Source organism: Octopus sinensis, linkage group LG5 (assembly GCF_006345805.1).
Source record: "Octopus sinensis linkage group LG5, ASM634580v1, whole genome shotgun sequence".
In the NCBI taxonomy this organism is placed as follows: Eukaryota; Metazoa; Mollusca; class Cephalopoda; order Octopoda; family Octopodidae; genus Octopus; species Octopus sinensis.
In genome coordinates, this window is record NC_043001.1 from 19,341,269 (window position 1) to 19,367,995 (window position 26,727).

Here is a 26,727-nt window from a genome sequence, read left to right on the forward strand (position 1 = left end):
CCAACCACTCCGTGAGTGTAGTGGGTGCTTTTTACGTGCCACCCGCACAGGTGCCAGGCGAGGCTGGCATCGGCCACGGTCGGATTGGTGCATTTTACGTGCCACCGGCACGGAAGCCAGTCGAGGCAGCACTGGCATCGGCCACGATTCGGATGGTGCTTTTTACGTGCCACCTGCACAGAAGCCAGTCGAGGCGGCACTGGCATCGGCCACGATTCGGATGGTGCTTTTTACATGCCACCAGCACGGAAGCCAGTCGAGGCGGCGCTGGCATCGGCCACAATTCGGATAGTGCTTTTTACGTACCACCTATATATATATAGCTCCACTCCTATATATATATATATGTATATCAATATATATATGTATATACAGTATATATATGTGTGTATGTATATATCAACATAAATTTTGTACAACTCTATTGTTCTTTGTATTCTTTCATTCTTTCTTTCACACTTCGTTCATTCCACTCTTCATTCTTTCGTTCCCCCTCTCTCACATTTCCTGGCTTTCTCTTCAAGCTCACTTTCCCTCTTTCACTTCACTGTGTCTCTTCCATTTTTCTCTTGTCCATCCTTAATTCTTCTATCCTTCTGCCTCAACCTCTCTCTCTTCTCTCCCCATGTAACTGGTGTTCGGCCAGGCCTGACCTTTCTTGGTTGGATTACTGTCTGTGCAACATCTATATTCCTTCCTGTGCTTGTCAAATCTTATGTCCCTGCCATAAGGCTTTACTTCCACACACGGCAGCTTAATTTAATTCGTCCTTAGTCGAAAGACACCTGTTGTTATGTCCTGTTATTTATATTTGTGTAACAGTTGTTTTTCCTGTCCCTGTTTCGTATACATTCGCTGCTTTCTTCCAAGGAATGTAATGTTCTTAGCATATTTTTCCTTGGGGCTGGCCAGATGGGAGCAATTTCGAGTATAACCAGCCAAAATTGCAAAGATAATCTGGAACTCAACTGAGGATAGAAAACTCTGAATGATCCATCCTTGTATCATCTGTCTGGATATTTTGTTTTCCTTTTTTTGTTCCACCTAACTGTCTGGATGTTTTGCATTCTTGTCCCATTTTTGTATTTTATATATATATATATATAAGAAATAAGAAAAAAGCAACAAGAATGGATCAATATTTCGGTACAATTGTTTCGTACAAAGACAGCTTTATTAAGGCTGCAAATATTGCAGTAAATATAAGTGACCCGTACTCATCCGTTTGTTACCTAAATCTTATTTTTATAGAGCTATCCCTGATGTTTCAGGAGTGTAACACCACCCCCTTAGATGTTTGGAGAACCCAGATGTTTTTTCGGCTGATGAGTACGGGTCACTTATATTTACTGCAATATTTGCAGCCTTAATAAAGCTGTCTTCGTACGAAACAATTGTACCGAAATATTGATCCATTCTTGTTGCTTTTTTATTATTTATAATCACCCCGCATTATCTTATGGTTAACACCATATAGATTTCTGGTGCATCTAAGTTAAGTACCGCATTCATGTGAATTCAACAGAACTCACTTGAATCTTAATTGCTTTTACTGTATATATATATATATACACACACAGACACAACAGGCTCTTTTTCAGTTTCTGTCTACCAAATCCACTCACAAGGTATTGGTTGGCTTTTGGTTAGTGGTTATAGAAGAAAACACTTTCTCAAGGTGCCACACGGGGAGACTGAACACGAAACTTTGTAGTTGCAGAGTTAGCTTTTGTAACAAACTACACAATCCATGCCCACACTTATAGCTTTGCCCTCCAATTACTTGGCTCATCATGTCAGAATAAATGTTCTGAAGTGAAACAAAAATAATTGATATCACTGGTTATATAATAATTGATAAAAATGTAACATTGTTCTAGAATCAACAATATTATGATTCCGAATTACAGTAATTAAAGAAATGAAGCAAATTCAGGACAAATCTATTTATTCACCAGAGTCTGAAGAAGTACAAGTACAACAAATTATATACAAATAACAAAATATATATATATATACATATATATATATATACATATACATATATATATATGACCAAAAAAACTGACAAAGTAGGAACCATCTTTTTCTTTGGAAAAAAGGAATAGAAATAAGGTTTATTCAACAATTCTCATCAGAAATGCTGTTAACCTGAGTAGGGAGGAATGGAAAATAAATGTATATATATGTATATATATATACATATATATATAAAGAGAGAGAGAGAGAGGGGGGAGAGTGGTGTTCAATTGGAAAAAAATAAAAAGCAAAAACGAAACAAATTGTATTAAAACGTGACTATAATGCAATTTCTCATTTTAGTTTATGAAGCTTTTTCTCTACCACTTCTCTTCCTCCTCCTCCTCCTCTTCCCTCCTCCCTTACACACATTAGACAAGCCTACATACTTTTGTTGTTGTTGTTTTGCTCTTTTGCTGATAAAATATATACCAACAAAGTTTTAAAACAAAATCCTGTTATGATTAGAGTAGTCGCTAGGAAAGAAGCCAACAGCAAACATCTGATGAGATGCAGTTATGTAGTAGCATATTGAAACTATGTTTAAATGGCTGGGAACAGTAAAACGAAAAAAAAAGTATTAATAATAATAATAATAATAATAATAATAGTCGTCGTCGTTTAACGTCCGTTCTCCATGCTAGCATGGGTTGGACGGTTCGACCGGGGATCTGGGAAGCCAGAAGGCTGCACCAGGCTCCAATCTTGATCTGGCAATGTTTCTACAGCTGGATGCCCTTCCTAACGCCAACCACTCCGTGAGTGTAGTAATAATAATAATAATAATAATAATAATGATAATTAATAAACAAATAAAATACTCACATTTATCATAAATATTGAAAAGAACAGAAAAACTGAAACAAAAGCTAAGATATCTATCGAAGGCTTTATAAATAGTTCCAGCCATGTGAGGGTGTGTTTTAAGATGAACTTCAAGAAGTCTGTTAAACTAGCGACTGATTCTTTCTGCTACTGGTTTAGTTTATCATAGATTTCTTTTTATTAATTTACAAACGGAAATTAAAATAAACAAATATACACAGGGGGGAACTCACATTGGTAATAATGATCTAACGTAGGCACAAGGCCACACATTTGGAGGGGTCGGATATAGTCAAAAATGTCAAACCAGTACTCCACTTGTTCTTTATTATCTGCCCCGGAAAAAATGTAGGACAAACTATAGACCCTAGTGGGATTTGAACTCAATGATCATAATAATAATAATAATGTCTGATTATTAGAAAAAGTAAAATACCAGGAAAAATAGTTTAATATATGCAAATTGATATACTTATATATTTGAAAAAATATTTATTAAAAGAAAAAAGAAGATATGATCTATAGAATCTCAAAAAAAGAAAATTTAAAACAATAAAACAGAAAATTTCAAATTTATCTCAACCAAATTGTATGACATTTAATTTAGTGCTTCACATAATTCAACACACACACACACACTGACACATACACACACACTGACACATACATACACACACAGAGTTTTATTATCTTATGGCTCATGAAAATTCTATGGCTGTATGGATATGTGAAGCAATAAAATCCATGTAATAGGTATTGGTTTTTCAACTAAAATAACAGAAATATGTTAGTGTAAATTTCTAGACAAATGTCTTTGTGTCCATATAGTATTAGAATGAAATACTTTCTGCATAACAAATCACGAGAAATCTTAGTTTAAAAAATAAAAGAAGTGATAATGAAAAATATAAACAAATATTTTTTTGTTAAAGTTCAAATAAAAAGCAAAAATTTATGAAATAGTGATTTTTTGGGGGTTTTTTTTTCAATCACAAATGAAAAGTGGAAGAAAAAAAGGGGACTAGTGAAAAAACAAAAATTAAACTGCTACATAGTTTTTTTCCATGAAATATCTATACACTTCATATTCAACTAAGAACTTACTCTCATCTTGACATTTATTTAATGAAGAGTTTGGCAGATAAAAAGAGGGTGAAAGAGACCATTGGAATTGAAAGCAAAAAATAATAATCATAATTGTAAAAATAGACGTTTGCAAATGAGAACTTACAATGAGATGAAAAATAATGAAAATATCATATGCATGGCTTATTTATTTCATGTGTTTTTTGGGGTCTTTTTTTTTTTTTTTTCAGTTGAAAAGTTTACAATTAGCTGTATTATTGAATAATTTCTCTGTACAAAGTTTGATTGGGAAACAAAGAAAATAAAAATAACTCTATTTGTATGTCCATTTTTGTTTCTAACAATAACAGCTGATTCAAACACCCTCTTTCTACCCACACAAAGCAGCAGCAGTAACATAAGCAAGCAGTTGATAAACTCACAGCCAAATTGTACACATAAATGAGGAGCATCGATTGGACGGGTATCGGGGTGGCGGGTATCAGGTTAACAAAATTATATGGAATCAGGAAGGAAGTTAGAAATAAACTTGTAATGTTCACATAATACTAAGTTTTTTTTGTTTGCTTTAGTATGATTATATTTCAGTTTTTTCCACATTTCACAAAAGCAATAATGACCATGTCTCTATTTCACCAGCAAACATAGCAAACTGTTTCTACAAACAATGCCAAAAAATATGGCCTTATTTTCTAAAAATTCACTCAAACCAAGTGTGGCATTAACTACTTTTAGTCAGCAGTGTCGATATAAATGATTGATAAAAAAAAACAAACACTAAATACTGACATTATGGTTACTTATATCAAGACGAAATAAAACTAAATAATAAAATATATCCAAATTAGGAATATAGTCTTGATTTTTAAAGTTAACCAGAATTAAAATAGTTTAGTTACACATGAAGGAAGGTGAGCAAGAAATTATATATAATATATATATATATCTAAAATATAGTCAATATTTCAGATATTCAAAATAGAAAGTTAAATGAAGATTATGAAAGTAATGAAAAGAAATATTTGCGCATAGCTTGGATCTTGAACATGGCAATCAATAAGCAGTTTCTCTTTAATCCTACTAAAACAGGATTCCACAGTTATTTATAGTGCAGCTTTCAAACAAAGACTTATATTTTGTAGGAAAAAAAAATATATAGAAATAAGAAGCTACTCATTAGAATAAGATATAATGGAATTTTCAATTCAATGTCCAATGAATGAAATCGTTAGAAGAAAAAATTAAAATGACAATTATATACTGCTTCTCAGAATTATAATAGATGGCCAAAGATGAATGACAGACAGGTTGGTTGGAATATACTATAAACCAATTTAAAGAACAAAATTACTTACTATATAGTTTTGACCCTTTAGCATTTAAACCGGCCATATCCAGCCAAAAGTATTCTACCTGTTTTATGTTCAAACTGGCCAGATCTGGTCTCTCACACCAGCCCTACAATATTGTTTTAAAAATTAACAGCTACCTCATCAAAGCTCATAGCTACAAGATAATGCATGATTAGTTCAAAACAATGTGGATAAAAAAGCATTAATTTGGTCAGAAGAAAGTGAATACTAAAGGGTTAAGTTATTTTTGTATCTATCAGAATTAAAACAGTTGAATGAATAATTATTATATCACAGTCAGAAACTGAAGATATTTTTTTTTTTTTGTAAATGTATTAACTTAAAATATAGAATGAATCATAAACTCAGCCATGTGCAAAAACAAATTATTATCATTCCTTCATTTTACTTTATATGTTTAAAAGCTTTTTAAAAATAGCCTATAATACATCTTAAGACTTAAAATCGAGAAATAATACCTCAGTATCATATATGTGTATATACATTAGTTACATATCTATTTCTTTACTACCCACAAGGGGTTAAACACAGAGAGGACAAACAAACGGATTAAGTCGATTATATCAACCCCAGTGCGTAACTGGTACTTATTTAATCGACCCCAGTGCGTAACTGGTATTTATTTAATCGACCCCAGTGCGTAACTGGTACTTATTTAATCGACCCCGAAAGGATGAAAGGTAAAGTCGACCTCGGCGGAATTTGAACTCACAACGTAGCGGCAGACGAAATACGGCTACGCATTTCGCCCGGCGTGTTAACGTCTCTGCCAGCTCGCTGCCTTAAGTTACATATCGTTTAAGCAGTCTCAATATAAGTATATCTACCAAAAAATATACATCACTAATACAAACAACGTACTTTGACTCTTTAAAAACTGTTTTAAATATTTGATATTATAATTAATTTATTTTGGTTTCGTGTCAGTTAATCAAAAAACATGAACAAAAAATAATTGATCAAAGTAACATTTTCTCAAACAATTTATCAAATTATAGCAAATATTGGCAATATGGAAAATAGATTGAAAAAGATAAAAAAGGTTATATTGGTACATTTTTTTTAAAATTATTTTTAATATCAAAATGTTATACTGTGCATGTGTGTGTGTGTCATGTTTATTTTTATAGTCTGAAAACAGGATAGTTTGTGTTGATAGCCTTTATCAAGGTCAATGCAAAATTTCAGTTAATTGAAGCATTTGAAAAGGGTGCTAATGTTATTACAGTACAAAGCAATTAGCAGTTGAACAAAATCATAAAAATGTGTTATGTCACACATTAGGGCAGTAACAGTACAGAAATAGTCAATTATATTAGTGCATTCTTGAAATGATTCAGCGAGCTTTTAAAATTCAGTCAAGAATCCTGATATTTTTTAATGCTTAGATCAAATGTTTCTTTATGTGACAATATAATTATTTTAGAAAGAAATTATTTAAATATTTGCTATAATTCAATTGGTTGGAGTAATTATTAATTCGATTAACTGTTTTTTGGTCACCTACATTCAATAAATTCTAGTTCAATCTACTGCAAACATAACCATTTACTTCTGTATTACAAAATGAGTGCTGTTTTAGTAACTGAATTTTATGTGGAGGCGCGTGGCTTAGTTCTTAGGGTGTCAGTACCATGATCGTAAGATTGTGGTTTCGATTCCTGGACTGGGTGATGCGTAGTGCTCTTGAGCAAAACACTTCATTTCACGATGCCCCAGTCCACTCAGCTGGCAAAAATGAGTAACGCTGCGATGGACTGGCGTCCCGTCCAGCTGGAGAACACATACCCCATAGAAACCGGGCCCCCAAAAAACTGAATTTTATATAGGCATTTGCAATAAATAACAAATAGCAGTCCTACAATCTATCTTACATAGTTCACAGGTTTAACAGCTGAATTTGAATGTAAATGAAAGAATTGAGAAATAAAGGTGGAAATTCAGTTCAAAGTACCAAAAAGCTGCACTGACCACACGTGTGTCCCAAAATGACACCATAAGAATACTGAATGCAATGAAATCATTTACACACTCTTATAATTATGATTTTTGACGTAGGCACGAGGCCGCAAATTTCAAAAGAGAGTTGGATGTATAGATGAACAAACCACAGTTTGCTAAAAATTCTGTAATTTCTATCATTTAATGCATTTTTAAAAAATAATTTAGTTAGAAAATACGCTGCAGAAAAAGGAAAATAAAATGCTTGCTAATCAAACAAATTACTTTAAAAAGATAAAACTGAATTATCAAAAACTCAACGTAATCTATAGATGTCTTAACATTTCTAACAGACTATTCAAAAGTACTCTTTTATTGTGAAATATGTTATAGGCACGAGATACCACCATGCTGAAAATAGCAGCCATGATCTGACTCTAAAACCACCTTAATTGTCCATATATCAAGACGGAGAGAAAACAAAGAGACAAGATGAAACTAGTAAAAAATTTTCTCTCCGTGTTGATATATGGACAATTAAGGTGGTTTTAGAGTTAGATCACGGCTGCTATTTTCAGCATGGATATCTTGTAGATACCCTAATTTATAAATCTTAATAATTATTACCTTTGAAGGTTATTTTTTCCATGCTGACCACTTGATAAAATCGTTATTTTATTTTTAAATTAACGATCTTATCCTTATTTATATAAATTTATGATGTAGCATGAAACGATCATACCAAATTACCGAAGATATTAATGTTGCTTATTTTGATTATAATCACCCCATGGATTTATATAGATAACACCATACAAAATTCTGGTGCATCTAACTTAAGTACCATATTCATTTGAATCTAAATTTTGCTGAACTTATATATATATATATTATACATATATATATATATAAAGAGAGAGTGTGTGTGTGTGTGTGTATGTATGTATAAATGGTAATGAAATACAACTATGCTGATGTTGTTTAGCCCAAGGCTGATTTTGATCATACAGGCATATGGTCAAACAGATTCCAGTCATGGTCAAATGAATATCTAGGACTACATCATCAAATGTATTCTTCCTTTATTTAACATGATAGTATGAGCTTTGTAATTTGAGGGAGATTTGGCTGTTATCAACCAGTGAATCCTCTCTTGATTCCTAATAAATTTAATGAGTAGAAACTGCATTTGTTTGTTTTCCTGTAGAATTGTAAGATATTTGCTATTATTTACAAGCCACAATAAGTAGGAAACTAATTACTAAGGTATAGTAATGCTTTGTATATCTGTCATCATGTAGACAACTTCTGAACAAACTGAAGAAGAGGTAAATATATACACTCACTAGTCTATATGACTGTAAGTACCACACAGTGCTAAATAGAAAAAAATTGTTTTTGTGTATGTAGTGTAATTCAATTATTTTGTAATTATGTTTAAATCAAACATATAAATTTCATTTTTAAAAAATGACAAAAATGTTTAATGCAGAAAGGAAAAAAAAAAAGGTACATAGAAAGTTAATAATAAAAACAGGGGAAAGAAGATAACCTTCCAAATATCTCAAAAAAAAAGATTATCAAAGAATACTGAAATATGAGAAAGCTATGTTTGAAAATTGAAATAAAAAATGGTTTTGGTACGGATCAACTATAGAAAGTTAAAAAAATAAGAACAGAGAAAAGGAAGATATCCTTCCAATATCTCAAAAAAAGATTATCAAGGAATACTGAAATAGAAGAAAGTTATGTTAGAAAATTGAAAGGGAAAATGGTTTTGGTACAGATTGACGATAAAAACTGGGCTAATTTATCTTACTGTAAAGCTTTTTCAATCCCAAGACTAATGGAAAGGAGAGAATAGGAATGCAGCATTGGCAATGCAAAATAAAATACTGGAAGTTTTCACCATGAAGGCTGAGATAAAATTTCTCATTTAAAAATAATTTTTTATTAAAATGTAAAGCTGGATACCTAAACTATAACTTAACCGAATGTAATTTGTTCATAACAGTAACAGTAAAGTGTAATTACAAGAAGCATTAAGAACATGGTACCTAAATCAAAGAACTTCAAAAGTTATAAACAAGATTCCATGTTATTGGGAAATACTATGAATATACTAGATTACTGAAGTAAAGAAAAAAAAGACAGGAAAGAGAAATTTAAATTAATATAATGGAAGAATTCAGACTGATTAGAGAGAAAATAGGGACTAAGTTCAAGGAAAAAGTGAATGAGTAAGTTCAGTATGTACAGTGAAGGAATCTGAATGAAGTATTTATGCAGAAACCATGCAATATGTCACGTGGACCTTGCACAAAAGATACATACATACATACATATATATATATATATATACACACACACACACACTCATGTAGTTATGCAGAAGTTCAGGCTGTTTACTTTGGCAAGGAAGCAATAAGACTGAAAGTCTTTGTGATCAACAGCAGAGATCAAGAAACTACTGAAGTGAAACACTAACATTGGATGAGTATACCTAATGAGGTAGCAAACATATTATATGTAATCCACTTTACAGGATCATGAAATATATTGAGGGAGAAGTGAAATCAATTTCTCTGGGAGACCGAGTCATGTCGATGGATTTTCTCACGTAACTGTAGAGGAATAAGGAAGTCGTATCAGTAGAAGCAAAGGAAGATGGAATATTTCCAGAAATGAAAGCATGGCTGTATTTTGAAAAATGCCCAGAAGATAGATTTGAAGGGACAGTGAAACATCCGAGGTATAGCTCTGGGAGACAGAGTCATGTCGATGGATTTTCTCACGTAACTATAGAGGAATAAGGAAGTCGTATCAGTAGAAGCAAAGGAAGATGGAATATTTCCAGAAATGAAAGCATGGCTGTATTTTGAAAAATGCCCAGAAGATTGATTTGAAGGGACAGTGAAACATCCGAGGTATAGCTCTGGGAGACAGAGTCATGTCGATGGATTTTCTCACGTAACTGTAGAGGAATAAGGAAGTCGTATCAGTAGAAGCAAAGGAAGATGGAATATTTCCAGAAATGAAAGCATGGCTGTATTTTGAAAAGTGCCCAGAAGATTGATTTGAAGGGACAGTGAAACATCCGAGGTATAGCTCTGGGAGACAGAGTCATGTCGATGGATTTTCTCACGTAACTATAGAGGAATAAGGAAGTCGTATCAGTAGAAGCAAAGGAAGATGGAATATTTCCAGAAATGAAAGCATGGCTGTATTTTGAAAAATGCCCAGAAGATTGATTTGAAGGGACAGTGAAACATCCGAGGTATAGCTCTGGGAGACAGAGTCATGTCGATGGATTTTCTCACGTAACTGTAGAGGAATAAGGAAGTCGTATCAGTAGAAGCAAAGGAAGATGGAATATTTCCAGAAATGAAAGCATGGCTGTATTTTGAAAAGTGCCCAGAAGATAGATTTGAAGGGACAGTGAAACATCCGAGGTATAGCTCTGGGAGACAGAGTCATGTCGATGGATTTTCTCACGTAACTATAGAGGAATAAGGAAGTCGTATCAGTAGAAGCAAAGGAAGATGGAATATTTCCAGAAATGAAAGCATGGCTGTATTTTGAAAAGTGCCCAGAAGATTGATTTGAAGGGACAGTGAAACATCCGAGGTATAGCTCTGGGAGACAGAGTCATGTCGATGGATTTTCTCACGTAACTATAGAGGAATAAGGAAGTCGTATCAGTAGAAGCAAAGGAAGATGGAATATTTCCAGAAATGAAAGCATGGCTGTATTTTGAAAAGTGCCCAGAAGATAGATTTGAAGGGACAGTGAAACATCCGAGGTATAGCTCTGGGAGACAGAGTCATGTCGATGGATTTTCTCACGTAACTGTAGAGGAATAAGGAAGTCGTATCAGTAGAAGCAAAGGAAGATGGAATATTTCCAGAAATGAAAGCATGGCTGTATTTTGAAAAGTGCCCAGAAGATAGATTTGAAGGGACAGTGAAACATCCGAGGTATAGCTCTGGGAGACAGAGTCATGTCGATGGATTTTCTCACGTAACTGTAGAGGAATAAGGAAGTCGTATCAGTAGAAGCAAAGGAAGATGGAATATTTCCAGAAATGAAAGCATGGCTGTATTTTGAAAAGTGCCCAGAAGATAGATTTGAAGGGACAGTGAAACATCCGAGGTATAGCTCTGGGAGACAGAGTCATGTCGATGGATTTTCTCACGTAACTGTAGAGGAATAAGGAAGTCGTTCAGTAGAAGCAAAGGAAGATGGAATATTTCCAGAAATGAAAGCATGGCTGTATTTTGAAAAGTGCCCAGAAGATAGATTTGAAGGGACAGTGAAACATCCGAGGTATAGCTCTGGGAGACAGAGTCATGTCGATGGATTTTCTCACGTAACTATAGAGGAATAAGGAAGTCGTATCAGTAGAAGCAAAGGAAGATGGAATATTTCCAGAAATGAAAGCATGGCTGTATTTTGAAAAGTGCCCAGAAGATAGATTCGAAGGGACAGTGAAACATCCGAGGTATAGCTGTTAGACTGTAAGTAATAATCTAATGGAAATTTCTATAAATGAATGAAATTGCTGGAAAACAATAACCTGAATTATCTGTTCTTTTACAAGACAAAACACGAAGAAGGAAGAAAAGAATTTAAAGAAATGATAAACTTGTAAACGGAATCATGCCCAGGCATGTTATGCCTGTCAATGGAAGCATTCTTGTTGAAATGTCATTTGAATATGGTTTCACACAGAGAGAGTGTTTATCTCATTAGTTCATATTCGCTAAAACATGTCATTACATAAAAAGAAATTTTAGCTGCAGATTAAAATGGGTCTTGGGGCAATTTTGAAGAAGTTACTTCGTCTAATGTGGTCAAGGAAACAAGAATCATCAAATGCAGTGGTAGAAATGGGAAATTAATAAACATGTTAGATAGACTTGTGAACTCCCTTTTATGGTAGAAAGGTGTATATACGAGAAAACCTCTGAAGTATAAGACAGATGGTAGAAAGGTGTATATACGAGAATACTTCTGAAGTATAAGACAGATGGTAGAAAGGTGTATATACGAGAATACTTCTGAAGTATAAGACAGATGGTAGAAAGGTGTATATACGAGAATACTTCTGAAGTATAAGACAGATGGTAGAAAGGTGTATATACGGGAAAACCTCAGAAGTATAAGACAGATGGTAGAAAGGTGTATATACGACGAAACCTCAGAAGTATAAGACAGATGGTAGAAGGTGTATATACGAGAAACCTCTGAAGTATAAGACAGATGGAGAAAGGTGTATATACGGGAAAACCTCTGAAGTATAAGACAGATGGTAGAAAGGTGTATATACGAGAATACTTCTGAAGTATAAGACAGATGGTAGAAAGGTGTATATACGAGAATACTTCTGAAGTATAAGACAGATGGTAGAAAGGTGTATATACGGGAAAACCTCAGAAGTATAAGACAGATGGTAGAAAGGTGTATATACGAGAAAACCTCAGAAGTATAAGACAGATGGTAGAAAGGTGTATATACGAGAAAACCTCTGAAGTATAAGACAGATGGTAGAAAGGTGTATATACGGGAAAACCTCTGAAGTATAAGACAGATGGTAGAAAGGTGTATATACGAGAAAACCTCTGAAGTATAAGACAGATGGTAGAAAGGTGTATATACGAGAAAACCTCAGAAGTATGAGACAGATGGTAGAAAGGTGTATATACGAGAAAACCTCTGAAGTATAAGACAGATGGTAGAAAGGTGTATATACGAGAATACCTCTGAAGTATAAGACAGATGGTAGAAAGGTGTATATACGAGAAAACCTCAGAAGTATAAGACAGATGGTAGAAAGGTGTATATACGAGAATACCTCTGAAGTATAAGACAGATGGTAGAAAGGTGTATATACGAGAAAACCTCGGAAGTATAATCGAGAAGATAATGAGTTCTATATATCATTCATTGTTACTGAAAAATCCAAGTGGGCAGACAGACCTGACAAAACTTTAATTCCAGAAAATATTCCAAAGTGTAGAAAACACTCTGAAAACAGAAAGCTAACTAATGTTATTCACATCAACACTTTATAAATGAACAAAATCACTTTTTTTTTTTTACTCCACTTTCTGAATTATATTATACTCAAAATAAATAATTAGCTGTTTGATGTGTAACAATATAACAAGCATGTAAAATATTAGAAGATTATTGATTTTCATTAATTGGTGATAGGAAATTCTCAGTACACAGGCAAGTAATAAGACACTACTTTATGAATCATATATTGAAACAAATCAAAAGTTGTTAAATTTTTAATTTTCTTGTAATCATCCGACTATAAACAGTGCATGAGATTGTTTTTAGACCTACTAATAGTTTTTATTTAAAGAACATCTGTTGGTAATTATTGATAATTATCATTAAAAAAAATTACAATAAAGGAAGAAATGTAAGAATATTTAATTGATGTCAACGTTATAATACAATTCACCACTATACTTTAAACCAAGAATTAAATGCTATACATGTTATTAAAAACTGCAAATATATAATAAAAATTTAACCATAAGGAATTCAAGTCAATGTCTTTGTAAGCAATATTTTTTCTTGTCTATTTTTTTTTTTTCTTTTCTTTAAATTCAATATTAGTTCCTTAGAGAATGTCTAAACTTCATTTACAACCTTGGCATCAGTAAGTCAATGAGGCCAGCTTCATTTATTAGCAATATGCTAAGGTGTACACAACCACATATCTGAAGTTACTTGCAATAGTAACTTGGTTAAAAGATCCAAGAGCTGAGAAAAGACTACACGAAAAAACTATTTCTATAGACTGGATATTTTGTACCACACAAAAATATATAGTTTGGTTAGTTTGGTTACATTACTGTTTCCATAATTCATAAAAAAAATGTAAAACATTTGTTGCTATTTTATACTAGTTCATATTTGTCTTACTTAGCACACAGATGTTGTTCAGGTTGGTAGGAAACAGCAAGAGAAAAAATTAAAACAAGACAATTTGCTTAATGCCATCGTATATTTAGAAGATACTAAAACAGTCCTTTGTTATTAGAGAAACACTATTGAATTACCAAGTTTCAGATCAATGGTGATGTAGAAGGATTACAAAGCTATGTGCAACAAGTAGTACATACTTAACATTAATTTAAAACTGTATGTTTGAACAATAAAATAGTGAAAAAGAAAAAAAAGGTAAAGAAGGACAATTGCATACAACATTGTTGTGCAGACGCACCTTGTGCGAATAAAAAAATACAAAATTGACAAACATGACTGGAAAATTATTAAATAGTTGTAAAAATTCGTGATTAATTCAAACAAACGGCTTTATTGTTTATATTCATTTATTCCAAGGATGTTGTAACTGCCATTCAGGCATCAAATACAAAAACAAATTAGTTAAAATGTCCAATATAAAATGGGAATTTGAAAAGTTGTATGTGTGGTGGACTGCATCTAATCTTAAGGTAGATTGTCAGTAAATTGAGAAAAGAGGTGTGGGCAACAATCAAAGTAGCATCACCAGAAATGACAAATGGTGTTTAGAAAACAAACTTATCGACAATAATAAAAATAACAACTGCACAATGTGGAAGTGAGGGGGGGTGCTGACAACCTTTCAAATAAATAGTTCATATATTTTTGTTATGTTTTTATAATTGTTTGTTTTTTTTTGAGTTGTTTTAATTTTTTTCTTTGTTTGTTGTTTCGGTTTTTTTTTCTTCTTCTCCATAGTCTTTCAAATTGGTTTTGCTTTTCCAGCAGAGACATCAGTGGGATATTTGTTGGCTAAATGTGTCAGGATTTAATAATAGGAGAGAATCAGATATTTTTTTTAAATCCATAGACACACACACACACATATATGTGCACGTCTGTATGCATATGCTATATATATATATATATACTAATAACACACACACAAACATTTATACACACACATAGCTCTACATATATGCACTGTATTAATATATATAGATATAACATACATTTACACAAATGTATTTATGTTAAATATAGATATAACCAAAACACCATAATACATATATGTTACATACAGATAGATCATATAGCATACAAACAGCATGTGTGTGGATGGTGTATACAACACAGCACACATCTCTACATATATATACACACCCAAAACACACTCACACCCATCAACCATAATACCGCATATAGATAATACGCATGCGTAGTATATATATATATTTATATATACTATATAATATATACATGGGTGTATAGGAGAGAATCAGATATTTTTTTTAAACCATAGACACACACACACACATAAATGTGCACGTCTGTATGCATATGCATGTATATATATAATATATATATATATATACACACACACACATACATTTATACACACACAAATAGCTCTACATATATATGCACATGTATTTATATATATATAGATATAACATACATTCATACATATATGTTACATACAGATACATATATGCATACAAACATGCATGTGTGTGGATGTGTGTATACACACACACACACATCTCTACATATATATACACACCCAAACACACTCACACCCATTTCACACATACATACCGACAGATAGATATACATGCATGCGTAGTATATATATATATTTATATATATATATATATACATGTGTGTGTGTGTATGGTGAAGTGCAGAGACAGATTACCTTCCTGCACTTGATGCACATCCAACAGGACTGCTACTGTTACTACCACTTGAACCTAACATCTGCAATATATTTTTCGTGTACTGAAGCTCTTCCTGCAATAAAATCGATATTCAAATATTAAGAGTTGTTAAATAACCATGTCTGATAAAGAGAAATTACATAATAACTGGATAGAATATTTGTATAGATAGATCATCACAATCATCATTTAATGCCTACTTTTCCATATCTAAAATGAATCAGACAGAATTTATTGAGACAGATTGTTTTTGTGACCAAATGCCTTTCCTGTCACTGACCCCCACTTGTTTCCAAGCAAGATAATATTTCCCCATAGGAGGTCATGTTTTTCGTGGAAGAGTAGAAATAAACTAGAAATAAACAGCTTCGCTTCTATGACAATGAGGTTCGTTAATAACACCACACATATACATACATACAAACGAAGGGCTTCTTTCAGTTTCTGCCTACAAAATCCACTCACAAGGTTTATATTTCTTTACTACCCACAACAGGCTAAACATAGAGGGGACAAACAAGGACAGACAAAGGGATTAAGTCGATTACATCGACCCAAGTGCGTAACTGGTACTTTATTTATCGACCCCGAAAGGATGAAAGGCAAAGTCGACCTCGGCGGAATTTGAACTCAGAACGTAACAACAGACGAGATACCGCTAAGCATTTCGACCGGCGCGCTAACGTTTCTGCCAGCTCGCCGCCTTCCACTCACAAGGTTTAGGTCAACCCAGGGCTTTAATGGAAGACATTTGCCCAAGGTGCCATGCAGTGGGACTGAACCGAAGACCACATGGCTGGGAAGCAAGCTTCTTAACTGCACAGCCATACCTGTGCTTATACACACATACATACGATATATATATATATATATATCATCATCATCATTTAACGTCCATTGTACATGCAGGCATGGGTGGACAGTTTGACCACTCATATACTTTCTATGCAGCCATGTGTTGTGCCAGTTCATCATCGTCTGAATCATTCTTTATTGGGCTCTGTCGTGTCCATGTAGTGATGCTTGTACATGTTGTTTGGCTCCCTTTCTATGACTGATGCACCAACATTAGAGACTGAATAAAAGGAACTCAGAACCCTAAGCATTCATGACTCAGTTTGTTAATGCACACACATGAAATTGTGACAGGAACGGCATCTATCCACAGAAACTTGCAAACAAAGAAGAACGATAAAAGCAAGACTTGTACTCCATCAGTAATATCAATGTCTGTAAGCAAGAGCTAAAAGCCATTTCTAAAGCTCACAGTGGTAACAGAATTTACACACTCCAAATACCTGTCATTTGGGAAATAATTCTGTTTTCGTACCTAATTCATTCAGTTATTTTGAATTAACAAATTAGAGATTAGATGAAGTAACAATATTTCTAGAGAATGAATTTACACCTTTCACAAGTGGAAAAGAATTTCACATAATTTAAAGGTGACCAACACAATCAAAATCAAAATCAAATCTGATGCTAGCGGAGTGCAAAGAGCACCATACGAGTGTGATCATTGACAGAGCGGCTAACCGGCTTTCGTGCCAGTGGCACTTAAAAGGCACCATGCGAGCATGATCGTTACCAGCACCGCCTGACTGGCATGTAAAAGCACCCAATGCACTCTCGGAGTGGTTGGCATTAGGAAGGGCATCCAGCTGTAGAAACTCTGCCAGATCAAGATTGAAGCCTGGTGCAGCCATCTGGTTCGCCAGCCCTCAGTCATTCGTCCAACCCATGCTAGCATGGAAAGCGGACGTTAAACGATGATGATGATGATGATGAAATGAAATAATACTTCTTAGGAAGTTTAAACCTAAGGCATTTATGGTTAGTCAACCACTTTTAATGATAAGAACTGCCTTCAGTGAACTCTCAATACAAAACCTTATTGGTGGTGAATTCTCAAAAGGTCAAGTACCATTCTAGATGGGGATCTCTTTTGTGGAACTTTGTAGAAAGATCTCTGCAGGAATCTATATTTATTTGTCTAACCCAGATTACAATACTTATAAAAAAAAAAAACAAATCCAAATATTATATATTGAAATAATATATCTTCACAAAAATTTCAAGCATATTATTATTATTATTATAATTATTATTATTTATTAGTGAGTGGTTGGCATTAGGAAGGGCATCCAGTTGTAGAAACTCTGCCAAATCAAGATTAGAGCCTGGTGCAGCCATCTGGTTCGCCAGTCCTCAGTCAAATCGTCCAACCCATGCTAGCATGGAAAGCAGACGTTAAACGACGATGATGATATAACTGTACTGGAAATAGGCTCAGAGCAGTTGGGATAACAAAAGGAACTCATATCAAAAGATTTACAACACCTAATGTAAACATGGAAAAATAGCCAACAGATTGAATGCAGACAGGATGTACTCACTCTAAATTCATCTCTTCCATGTAGAGATTTAAGTTTTTGTTGTAAGATTTCATTAAATTCCAGCTGTGGTTGTTTACAGTCTTCAAGAGAACGTGGATGATCAGTAAGAATAGCTAACAAACATGCCATAAGATGTTCATGGAAAAGGGAATGGTCTTCTCGCAGATGTCCAATCAGTTGTTCCAACATACCCATATCACACAAAGTCTCTGTAAACAAGGAGAATCAGATAAATTTGAAATTATACATTTTATATTAAGAAAATGATGAATTTAATTAAATTTTTAGTAAAACTTTTTTTTTTATATATATGAAACTAAAGCAAAAAAATAAGGGAAGCAGAAATCATAGCTGTTTAACCCTTTAGTATTTAAACAGGCCATATCCGGCCAAAATATTTAATCTGTTTTATGTTCAAACTGACCGGATCCAGGCTCTCACACCTACCCTACAATGTTATTCTACATTAAGTAATTACACCATCAAGATCTTGAGGATATGAGATAATGCATGATTAATTCAAATCAATGGGAATCAATAAGCATTATGTTTGATTGAATTGTCTGAACACTAAAGGGTTAAACAGGTCAAATTTAAGACTGGACTAAAAAAGCTAAAAATTTATTTTATTTTCTTCTCCCTTGGTGGAAGTGAAATATTCTATAGTGGTACATAAAAAGCATCAGCTGAACGTGGCTGATGCCAGTGCTGCCTTGACCGGCTTCTGTGCCAGTGGCATGTAAAAAGCACCATCTGATCGTGGTCGATGCCAGCACCTCTGTCAGCCTGTGCCGGTAGGGTATCCAGCAGTAGAAACACTGCCAGATCAGATTGGGGCCTGGTGCAGCTTCCTGGCTTCCCAGACCCCAGTCGAACCGTCCAATCCATGCCAGCCTGGAAAACGGACGTTAAACGATGATGATGAATAATTACATAGATATACAAAAAAAAACCAGCAGCTAATATTAGTTTGATATTAGATAATCCAAGGGAATTAACTCTGTAATACACCGAGTCAACTAACAAAACGCAGTGTATAGGTTTCTGGAAAGCAATATAGATATGGTCTACAGTAGAGTAAGTGGTAGGGAAAATTACAGATTGAGAGCTTAGCTTCCTATCAGGCAGAATTAGTGATAGAATTCACTTCATAATGCAAAAACACATTAAATGTAGTTCATTACAATCATGAATATAAAATAAAATGCTTGTGAATGTAGTTGTTCTGATTTTGCTTTTGTAATAATTTCCAATAAAATTTTCATAGAAGGCAACTATAATTTTTATTTGAAAAACTGTTTTTAATTTTACAAGTACATGTACTTAGTCATTTTTATTAATTAAATCTGTTTTAGGATTTACATCACAGAAACTTAAAATCCACACGGTTAAAATTAAAAAGGTCCATTCCACAAAGATCTTGGTAGGCAGCAGATGTAATAATCTGGTCCAGGAGTTGGAATTGCAACCTCATGGTTCTAGGTTTGAACCAGAGAACCTTGAATACAGCTTAGAGTCGGACTTGAGAGTATGGAATGAGGTAAATGGAAATTGTGTGGAAGCCTGTCATATATGTATGCAATAGCCTTCACTGATGTACAAGATCATAAAAACAGAAATACTGGTGCTCCTTCAATAATGTTCTTTTGTTATATATATTAATCCTGCGCCAAGTCATAGACACTTCCTTCTCACTCTCAGTCAGAAATGTGGTAATTAATCTACTGGAAACTTGTAACAAGCAACTTTACTCTTCATCAATTCTGACACAAAATTTTTGAAACCTAAGAAATTTATGCAAAAAAAAAAAAAAAATCTATTCCTATTACAATAACATATCACCTCTAAAATTGGAATACTTATAATCCATGAAACCTACCTTTCACTGCAGGCTTTTGGTTAACAATATTCCGCAACAAGAAAGCAGATTTTATTTTGAGCTTTTCAACATCAGCTTGCATAGCTCTCATCAAGTAAGAGAACCCATCTCTTTTGATAAAATTATCTTGTGCTGATGGTTCTTCTCGGCATAAACCTGTTGTAGATAAGAGGAAACCTTTCAATAACAATGCATTTTTTTTATATATATATATTTTTTAATTACAGTTATGATGCCTCAATCTCTCTCTTTCTTGCTCTGTGTACGTACACACACACACACACAAACTATCATCTCTCTTAATTGAATACATGCACAAGAGTAGTGACAGTCAGTAGTAAAATTGGTAGAGAATCAGATAAAATAACTTGTGGCATTTAGTTGAATTTCTTTATGCTCTGAGTTCAAATCCAATTGCAATACATGTTGAGTGTAAACCTCTCAAGACTGATAACATATATACAGGGGTGAGTGTAATTGAGTATACTCTAGAAAATGATGCCCCAGCACAGTTACAGTATAAGGACTTAAATTAAGAAAAAAGTGCACTGGTTACATGAAGAAGTTCACTTTGCCAATGTGGTTTGAAACTCATTTCCATCGTCTAGTATCTTCAGCAAGTGACTTATCCGAACGTGACCGTTGCCAGCGCCGCCTCGACTGGCTTCCGTGATGGTGGCACATAAAAAGCACCAACTGATCGTGGCCATTGCCAGCCTTGCCTGGCACGTAAAAAGCACCCACTACACTTACGGAGTGGTTGGCATTAGGAAGGGCATCAAGCTGTTGAAACACTGCCAGATCAAACTGGAGCCTGGTGCAGCCTCCTGGCTTCCCAGACCCCAGTCGAACCATCCAACCCATGCTAGCATGGAAAGTGGACGTTAAACGAAGATGATGATGAAGAAGCTGATGAACGACATGTGAGTGAATTTGGTGAATGGAGACTGTAGGGAGCTTGTCATACATGTATGAACAAGTTAATTTTTGATTAACAGTATTACCATATCTCTGTAGAGTTAATTGTGAGAGACATAGCTCCAATCGATCTAACACATTTAATAACAAATTAATGATGACACAGCTTAGATACAAGTCTTAGAATAATTAAACTGTTCCACAAAACTAATGTCATCTTTTCCCCCTAATTACATTTTTGATGATCAATGCATGAAATGTGTTAATTATATCTCAACTGCTATTTTGTTTTTTTATATGGATGGCATCCCTGAGCAATTTACTTCAGTAACGTATATTATAACTACCTTAAATATAATAACCCTTTCTACTGAAGGCACAAGGCTTGAAATTTGTGGGGAGGGGAATAGCTGATTACATCAACCCCAGTACGCAACTGGTACTTAATTTATCGACCCCAAAAGGATGAAAGGCAAAGTCAACCTCGAATACCTTAAATATAATAACACTAACTTTACACAGCTCCCATGACTTTTGGAAATATTTTTTCACACTATGAGTTGCTGAAGCATGGAACAAACTACCAGCATCAGTTGTTAGTTGTCAGAGTACTGCATCCTTCAAAACTTCCATGCTTCCTGAGATTCGCCAACACTACACCTGATTTTCTCCCCTCCATACACATGCAAGCATGTATCTGACTCATACACTGTTTGCTTCCCAGACATTTGTACATTACTGCATATGCTTTATATGCACTTTTGACAAGTTGTGGTGCACCTGAGCACTGTATACAATAATTTCATTACTTCTTTTATTATTAAGTCCACAGAGCAGATAAACTGCTAAATAAGATAAAGTAGCTACAGCAATATAAGTGTGAAATACGTCTCCAAGAGAAGCTTTAACAGATCACTCAGATTATACAAGTTGTAGCAAAGTATTTTCCTTGAAGGGTAAAAACCACATTGGACAAGCTGATAACAGCTGGAACACCCTTTGATCATATTTCTGGTTATTTGATAAAGATTGAATTAGTGTAAAAGAACAATAAATTTTAAATAGTGACAACCTTTATTTCACAGCTGAATGGGCAACTTTAAAAACATATCAACTCATATGAGCTGTTCCAACATTTTATGTGCCGGTGGCACGTAAAAAGCACCAACCGTTCGTGGCCATTGCCAGCCTACCCTGGCACGTAAAAAACACCATCTGTACGTGGCTGAGGCCAGCGCCACCTTGACTGGCTTCCGTGTCGGTGGAACGTAAAAAGCACCCACTACACTCACGGAGTGGTTGGCGTTAGGAAGGGCATCCAGCTGTAGAAACACTGCCAGATCAGACTGGAGCCTGGTGCAGCCTCCTGGCTTCCCAGACCCCGGACGAACCGTCCAACCCATGCTAGCATGGAAAACGGACATTAAACGATGATAATGATGATGATGATGAAGAAAAGAAGCCTCTTACATGAAATAGCATACAATGCCTTGATTCGGACACTGGTAGTGGAATCATTGTCCAGTACATCCATCATTGTGTTGAGTAACTCAGAATCTAATACTGCCTTCTGACAGAATGGGTTATTTTGAACAAGGGCTGCAATAAGGTCGAGCGTCCTCCAACGTAATTCTGAATTGGGATCATGAAGAAGACTTGGCAGGATATCAAAACCTCCAATTTTAAAGAAATCTAGAATAAAGAGAAAAACAGAAAAATATGATGTAATTATAATTCTCAAACAAGTTAACTATAAAAAATATTTTCAAGATAAAAGAATTCTTAACATAGACAAAAAAAACCCCACCCAAAACGGTCAATGACATCAACCCCAAGTACCTGACCAATTCTTTATTTTATCAACACCAAGGAGAACTAAAAGCAAAATAAACTTTGGCAGGATGTGCTTATATAGACAGTAGCCTCATAGGTTCTCTAACTTTGGAAATGCAGGATCAACTACACCATCCTAGGGTATAGGATGTGAGTTACACTGCATCTACAAGGATATAATATGGATTACAGCTGGCCCCTACTCCTGATTATATTTGCACCACTCCCAGAACATTTTATGCATTTATCCCAGGCAATGCCCTTCTCCATTGGTGCAGTGTATTCCCCACTCCTGTGGACCTGGTTGATCTGTTGACTTGTGAAGTTTATGGCCCTTCATAATATACTTCGATCTTTTTTTATGTTATTTCAGTGTTTGCGTATTTACAGATATACACACGTGTAAATGTTAATGCATGTGTATTTTTATGTACATGTAGAGGTTTTTGAGTGCATATGCAAGTATATATATATATTTAATATGTGTATCGATCAACCTGAATGGAAAGTGTAGCTGTAATATCAGTGCCGGTGGCACATAAGAGAACCATCTGAACGTGGCCATTGCCAGCGCCGCCCCGACTGGCCTCCGTGCCGGTGGCACACCATCTGATCGTGGCCGTTTGCCAGCCTCGTCTTGCACGTAAAAAGCGCCCACTACACTCATGGAGTGGTTGGCGTTAGGAAGGGCATCCAGCCATAGAAAGATTGCCAGATCAGACTGGGCCTGGTGCAGCCTTCTGGCTTCCCAGACCCAAGTTGAACCGTCCAACCCATGCCAGCATGGAAAGTGGACGCTAAACGAAGATGATGATGATGTATGAATGTATTTTGTATGTATATACAGATATATGCATGTAGCTTTTATCCATTTACTCCTTTTTATATATTTGTGTATGTATATTATATTTTATATGCATATATATATGTATTGTCTATGTATTTATATATTCATTATAATAAGATAAGAAAATAGAGAGATAATTAATAAATGATTATTTATTAATTAAAACATTGACAAACATTCCTTACAGTTAATGGTTTGCAACTGTTTACTCAACATGCAGTAACTGAACTCCTATTATGTATATCTTAAACTACCTCTGACGAGATTCAACTTTCAAATGATTTAAGATTTTATTAATTAATTTTCTGAAGGTCTTGATCTGAAACAGCTGTAAAGGATGTTTGTCAATTTTTTTATTAAATAAATAATGATTTATTATTTTTCTATTTTCTTATCTTATAATAATAAATAAATATATATAAACCATGGTTTATATAGTTACCTTGCAGTTGAGTATTAACTGTAATGTTCAACATTCTTTGTATAGGTAATTAACCAGTGCTTTCATAGGATTTTGCTATCCCTTAATGAGGTTTGTAACTTTTATTTGAATTTATATATTTATACATTTCTGTTGATGGTTGGTTGAGTAGTTCCATTGAAAGACAGAATAATGGTTAGATACCTGGATGTGTGATTTATAAGGTATGCATATTTTGTGTTTCTATAGGAATACACGGATGGATTTGTGTATGTGTGTGTATACATTTCTTTGTGCTGTATGTATGGGTTTTGGATGTGCATTTATATCTTTCCGACAGCCCTAGCTGGCTTATGCTATCAATTTCGTCAGCATTTTCCTTACTCCTTGTATTGTTGCTTTTCTTTTATTTATGGTTTTATAAGCTTTCTTTTCTCTCAAACACTCTCTCTCGGAACATATTTGGTTTTGAGAGGGGCATGGCATTGTTTGGACTTCCTTGACATAATGCTTTGTCTCCTGCTATTTTATGCGATATGTGAGGTTGTTGATTATTTGTGTAACAGGGAAAATGCATACATTTGTTGTATTTATTGCAGGACACTGATGAGGTGAGGTGCACGAAGGCACAATGCTTTTATGACTGTTATGTAATCATTTCGGCATTTTGCTGACACACATTTATGTCCTATGAAACAGTGACTACCACACCCATTTTTAGCTTATTATTTCTTTCCTATTATTTTGCCTTGTCTTCCACATGTAAGCCTGTCTCAAGGTTGATGCTCAGTGTCATATTACACTGGATACTGAAGTGCAGTGTAGACCCCATTACTGAGCCCAATTTTAGCTGCATGTCACACTTTACTGTGTCCCTTTTGTTAATACATATACATATATATCATCAAAATACATAGGCACAGGAGTGGCTGTATGGTGAGAAGCTTGCTTCCCAACCACATGACTCCAGGTTCAGTCCCATTGCATGGCACCTTGGTCAAGTATCTTCTACTATAGCCTCAAGCCAACCAAAGCCTTATGAGTGGATTTGGTAAATGGAAACTGAAAGAAGCCTGTCAAATATATATATATGTATGTATTTGTATGTCTGTGTTTGTCCCCCACACCATCACTTGACAACTTATGTTGGTGTGTTTATGTGTCTGTAACTTAGCAGTTCAGCAAAAGAGTCCGATAGAATAAGTACTAAGCTTACAAAGAATAAGCCCTGGGGTTGAAACAAGTAAAAGAATAAAAGAATATATATCATCGCTGTTCTATGCTCACACGGGACAGGTGGAATTTTGTTGAGGCAGGTTTTCTACAACCAGATGTCCTTCCTGTCAGCAACATTCACTGTTTCCAAGAGAGATAATATTTTGCTATAACCAGACATGTTTCCAAGGAAGATTGGAAACAAAGGACAACAATGTTTATATATATTAGAACAAATACAACAAGAGCACTCAGAGTGAAAACCTCTGCTAAGGCAACACCAACGTCCTCTCAATGATTAGCCAGAGATCATCATCATCATCATTTAACGTCTGCTTTCCATGCTAGCATGGGTTGGACGGTTCAACTGGAGTCTGGGAAGCCCGAAGGCTGCACCAGGCCAGTCAGATCTGGCGATGTTTCTACAGCTGGATGCCCTTCCTAACGCCAACCACTCCGTGAGTGTAGTGGGTGCTTTTTATGTGCCACCGACACAGGTGCCAGACGAGGCTGGCTGCCAGATGATTTTAAAATGAGAACATCTAAAATAAACTCGAGTGCACTCACAAACGTGAATACTAAAAATGAACTTGACCGCTCTCAAAACTTAGGTATAAAAACTGGAGAAATAATCCAGAATCTTTGTCCGGTACTTGATCAATCCCAATGGTAGTCATAGAATGTGAAGGTGGCTGTAGAAAATTTAGTAACAGTAATAAATAGCTTATCCTTATCTAATACAAGCCAAAGTTAACAAATTCACCATTCAAAACAGTTACAGCCTAAAGGGAGATAATTGAGAAAGACTTCAAAGTTAACATAAGATCATAATCATGCAAAGTAAATATAACAAATAATCCAGAATCCTTGTCTGGTGCCAGACCGACCCAAAATCTAATCAGTTCATGCCAGTCATGAGGCCAAACATCCCTGAAAGTTTCATCTAAATCCATCCAGCAGTTCTTGAGATATCTTGTCTATAGACAAACAAACAAACAAACAAATGCGACTGAAAACAATACCTCCACCTTTGCTAAGGCAGAGGTAATAATTGCTAATCCAACAAAGGAAACCTCTGCAATTACCAGACCTGCTAAAAATATCAGCCAAATTACACCTTATCATTTTAAAATACAGGGAGGACACTTTCAATAATGAAATCAGTCCTAGATACCATTAAACCATTTGATACTAACCCACCTGAGAATACCCTTCGTTCTATGATAGAAACTTATTGCTTAAAAAATTATCTAAATTAAAACCTTCCAG

The 26,727-nt window shown here is 34.6% G+C and overlaps 1 protein-coding gene and 1 long non-coding RNA gene across 2 annotated transcripts in view; one reads left to right on the forward strand and one right to left on the reverse strand.

The window, feature by feature from the left end:
• The first annotated feature begins 5,465 nt into the window (after window positions 1–5,465).
• LOC118763584 lies at window positions 5,466–13,354 on the forward strand. Its single transcript, XR_004999334.1, has 3 exons — window positions 5,466–5,517; window positions 12,047–12,192; window positions 13,128–13,354. It is a non-coding gene; the product is annotated as an uncharacterized LOC118763584 (long non-coding RNA).
• A 2,451-nt stretch (window positions 13,355–15,805) lies between these two features.
• Window positions 15,806–26,727, reverse strand: part of LOC115211731 (hsp70-binding protein 1) — a 31,616-nt gene continuing 20,694 nt past the window's right edge. Inside the window, exons 3-6 of the mRNA XM_029780384.2 lie at window positions 22,613–22,834; window positions 20,225–20,380; window positions 18,346–18,554; window positions 15,806–16,022 (exon numbers count right to left, since the gene is read on the reverse strand). Coding sequence (XP_029636244.2) covers window positions 15,924–16,022; window positions 18,346–18,554; window positions 20,225–20,380; window positions 22,613–22,834 — 686 coding nt within the window. The 3' untranslated portion in view covers window positions 15,806–15,923. The remainder of the gene's footprint in view (window positions 16,023–18,345; window positions 18,555–20,224; window positions 20,381–22,612; window positions 22,835–26,727) is intronic.